At 48.4% G+C, this 4220-nt stretch overlaps 1 protein-coding gene across 1 annotated transcript; it reads right to left on the reverse strand.

Moving 5' to 3' along the window:
• Positions 1-434: 434 nt before the first annotated feature.
• On the reverse strand, positions 435-3395 carry LOC136301661 (olfactory receptor 10C1-like). Its single transcript, XM_066204785.1, has 3 exons — positions 2620-3395; positions 555-702; positions 435-449 (listed from the first exon to the last, which is right to left on the reverse strand). The coding sequence occupies exons 1-3, from the start codon at positions 3393-3395 to the stop codon at positions 435-437; spliced, it is 939 nt and encodes a 312-aa protein (XP_066060882.1).
• Positions 3396-4220: the final 825 nt, after the last annotated feature.

The raw sequence follows: 4220 nt of genomic DNA on the forward strand, positions 1-4220 counted from the left end.
GACTGGCACCTCCAGAGGCTGTGTTGGGTGAGCCTTGGCTGCCAGGCCCACACCCAGTTGCTGCCTCTCCTGGGCAGCTTTTTAGCAGCTTCACATTCCCTCCTTCCTCCAGGCCTGCTTAGGCTGGGCTTCATCAGACACAGCTTTAGCCAGGTTCCCACTCAGGGTGCTTGGAGGCAGTTCTGTTCCTGCTGCACTTGACCCGCCTGGTTTTGGCCTGTGCAGCAGGCAGTTGGTGTTCCTCGTGCTCCAAGGAGGCAGGCAGCTGGTTGCTATTCACCCCTGATGCCTTAAGATTTTCGCTTTTTTCATAAATTTGTAATCCTGCAATTCTGTAGTGTAGAACTCTAAACTCCATATACAGTGTGGGCTGCTGTCTCCCCATTTTGGTCAGACACAACAATTCCTCTCCAGGCCTGGCAATCAAGGACACCTCACTGCCTCAGGCCCTGAGAAATGGAAACAAAAGTCAGTTGGGGGGAGCAAACTGGGAGTAACTTCATTACCCGAAGCTGGAAGAGGAAGATTAACCCCCGATATGCAAATGGACCAACCTCATCAAAGTGTGAAAACCCGTGACCCGGGGTCCATTTTTGGGTGTAGCCCTTGGGGGCCTTTTTCTGCCCTACATGTACCTGAAGGCCTTTCAATAGATAGAACAGCTTTTTACTCCCAAAACAGCTGGGAGCTGCTTTGGGGCGGCTTGGGGACATTTTGGTCACTTGCAGGGAGGCTCGGGAGGCCTTGGAGTTCCCCTGCCTGCTCCAGCCCCAAAGTGCTGGGAGTTTTCTCTCTCTCCCTGCCCTCTTCCCTCCCCAGCCCACGCGCTCCCAGAGCTGTCCCTGGGGCTCTGCGTGGGGCGGGCCGGGCGGTGCTCCCGTCCCAGGCCAAGCCATTCCTTGGTGTGGCTTTGACCTTCCCCAGCCAGACTGCTGCAGGAGCGCCAGGCTCTTCTGGGGAATTGGGGCTGAATCGTAGAAGAAGGACTTCACCATTAGAAAATTGTAAAGCAGTAATGTTTTATTTCCAGCTGGGACACACTGGGGGATATCTCCTCCAACGTCTGCGTACCTGGTGAGGAAAAGCTCCAGGTTTAAATACACATTGATCCCACAAACCCACACCTCCGCACCTGCCCATTTCCCGCCTTTTCTCATTTCCTATTCTGATTAGCTGTCACACCTCCTGGCGGTTGTGACTTGGGGTCTCGGGAGGAAGGCCAACGTCTTCTTCAGGTTGATCTTCACTTCTGGGCAGGCGCACTGGAGGTTTGGCTATTTTTCAGGTCACTTTGCTCTTGCCAAAGATGAAGAGCTTGATTTTGTTGGATTCAAGCCACAAAGTTCTGCTTTATCAATTTTTGATAAATACCTAGGTCCCGCTTTGCTGAGTTTCACCAATATACATCTTACCTATATGACTTCTACCTAGTAACTACCTAACAACCAAGCTTAATAGCTGATCTTCTATGTGTCCTCAGTACAGGCTGTTTCTCTACTTCTACAAAATCACCAAAAGCTGCTTCTAAAATCTCGTCTTTTCATATCCATAAACGTCCCCCATATCAGGGCTGTTTTGGAGACTCAGCCAGAGCCTTGCTTTGGGGACTGGGACAGGTCCAGCAGCACAAAGCCAGCTCAGGGGCACTGAGCAGGACACAAAATCTGCTACAGAGGTGCCACTGGCCACAAGAGCAAATGAGGAAATGTTCCTCCCCCTGCAGGTCAGAGGGAGCAGTGGGTGTCATCAGTGGGGTTTGATGTAAGGTGGAGGTTGGAGCAGGCTGTAAAAGGGACTGGCTGGAGGAGGGCAAGGCTGGACACTGCAGTGGTCGGTGTGACACGGAGCTGTGGCAGGCCTGGTCAGTGCAGGTCAGAGGCTCGGGCACCTCTGTTTGGAGGCACAGGGCACCTCAGGGGCTGGAGCCTAGCTGCTGTCAGGAGAGGCTGCACTCAGCAGTGCCTCTGGAGTTGAGAATCTCTCTCTGATTCCCTTGTGGCTCTTGTGCCACTTCCCAAACAGCACAGAGAAACCCACCTCTGCCTTCAGTGTGCTTTGAGAAAGCCCAGCTCAGATCTGCCTCTTTTTCTAGAGCGGGAATTTCTCTTTCTCCACAGGCTGCAGAACCCAGGAGCAGGTTGCAAAGTGTGGACAGCTGGATGTTTTCAGTGACCACTGGGGCTTTGGGCCTGTGTAAATCCATGGGGCAGAGGGTGGAGGATGCTGGGATCAAGTGCCAGGATTCTTGTCTGCAAGCTGCAGTGGAGTGCATTGTGTAATTCCTGAAGCAGAGATGCTCACCTGCCTCTCCCATCAAGTGGGTTTGCATTTCGGGGTCCTGTATTTCTTTCTTGTTGTCTTTCGCAAATCCAGGCAAAAACGCGCATTTTATTTCAGTTCTTCCCCTCACCTAATCCCCTACCCAGCACCTTGCTGAACTCTCCTGGGGTGCTGCTGACTCCTAGGCTTGTGTCATATGTCCTTTCTCGAGGATTATTTTATTCAGCAAACTCCCTGGGGAGGACAGGAAAGCTGCAGAGGTGAGCCCAGATGTCAGCGCAGAGCCTGGGTGTCCTGAGGCAGGACGTGGAGCTGATGCAGGCCAAAACTGGCCCAGGCAGGTACATGGAGCTTGCAGTGCCATAAAAAAGAGCCACAACCAAGAGGTGTGAGGAGCAAGTGGAAAACGCTTTCTGTCGGCTCTCAGCTGATGCCATGTGAAGACTTGTGGAGATTATACGAATATAGGAACAAATGATCAGTAAGAAAGGGCTGAGAATAGCAAAGACAGCCACCACAATGACTTGGATTTCTCTTTGGAAAGTGTTGCCACAGTGCAGGTCCAGGAAAGGCTGAATCTCACAGAAGAAGCGGTCGATGGTAGAGCCACACAGGGGTGAGCTGAACGTTGTGAGGGTGTGAACCAAGGCCACAGCAGCTCCACAGATGTAACTCCCAGCCACCAGGCTCCTGCAGACCCTGCTGCTCATGATGATTGTGTAATGCAAGGGGTAGCAAATGGCAAAATAACGATCCAGGGACATGGCAGCCAAGAGAAAACATTCAGCAACTCCAAAGAAAAGGAAGAAAAACATTTGCAGTGCACATCTTGTCTGGGAAATACTTACTGTTCCCACCAGCAGGTTCTCCAGAATAGTTGGGATAATGACTGATAAATAGCAGATATCCAAACAGGACAGCTGGGTGAGGAAGAAGTACATGGGGGTATGAAGGGTATTGTCACTGTTTATAATGAAAACTATCACTGTGTTAGCCATCAAGGTGAGGATATAAAGAGATAATAAAACTACAAAGAGCAAAGGGTGCAAATGAGAGATTTCAGGAAAACCCAGGAGTCTGAATTCACTCAATCCACTGAGGTTCCCAATGATCATCCTTCTTTGGTGCTTTGTAGAACTCACTTCGTTTTAGTGTTCAGCAGCTGATGAAGCTGCAAACAGCCAGGCAAATCTGCAATCAAAACACAACTGGCTGCTTGAAAAGACAAAAGGATGACTAGAATTTAGAAACTGAACAGATTTTGAAAAGATCTTCTGAACAGATTATAAAATGTTTCTAAAGAAAATAAGACAGTCTTATGTGTTTATTTTTGACTGATTCTTCTTTCATAGCACTGCCGTCAAAGTTTGCATATTCAGTACTGTCTTCAAATGCTCAGCTATCACTTTTACCCTGTAGAAAAAGAAAAAAAAACATGGCAGATATCTTTTTATGGACTAACCAGTTCAAGTCCCAAAATCATCAGTAGCAACATTTGAATATAACAAAGGTAATTTCTCTGTTACCTGTTGGGGAGTGTTGTGGAAGAAGAGGAAGGGAAAAAACCCCTAAATTATGAGGTCTCCAGAAAAGCTTTCAACTCTGAGCACTCTGCAGTGAAGTAGAAGAGAGGCTTTTCCACAGCTCTTTATACTATTTGTATGTATTTATAAAGTCCACCGAGACTGGCTAGTGCTGATTGGAGCAATAAGGAAGAGCTGTTGGATAAATATGATGCATATGTATGAGTTGACTCACAGCCACCTCTAGTTTTACATAACTTGGAAAGCATTTCTGTATAAACCCAGATATCCTACAGAAATACAAGGTCTGGTTTTACTTTTCAGTAATTACTATTACTTCATAACGCAGCCAGATTAATGACAGAATTGCCACACAGTTTTCTCAACAAAATTTGAAGGTGAAGCAAAGATGCAGTC

The sequence above is a fragment of the Chamaea fasciata genome, unplaced genomic scaffold (assembly GCF_029207755.1).
Source record: "Chamaea fasciata isolate MVZ Bird 193981 ecotype frontalis unplaced genomic scaffold, bChaFas1.0.hap1 SCAF_27, whole genome shotgun sequence".
NCBI classification, from domain to species: Eukaryota; Metazoa; Chordata; class Aves; order Passeriformes; family Sylviidae; genus Chamaea; species Chamaea fasciata.

Coding starts and splice junctions, on each gene's coding strand:
- LOC136301661 (XM_066204785.1), bottom strand. CDS start 3,395: ATGATCATTGGGAACCTCAGTGGATTGAGTGAATTCAGACTCCTGGGT. Junction 703..2,619: donor ACTGCAAGCTCCATGTACCT/GCCTGGGCCAGT, acceptor AATGTCCCCAAG/CCGCCCCAAAGCAGCTCCCA.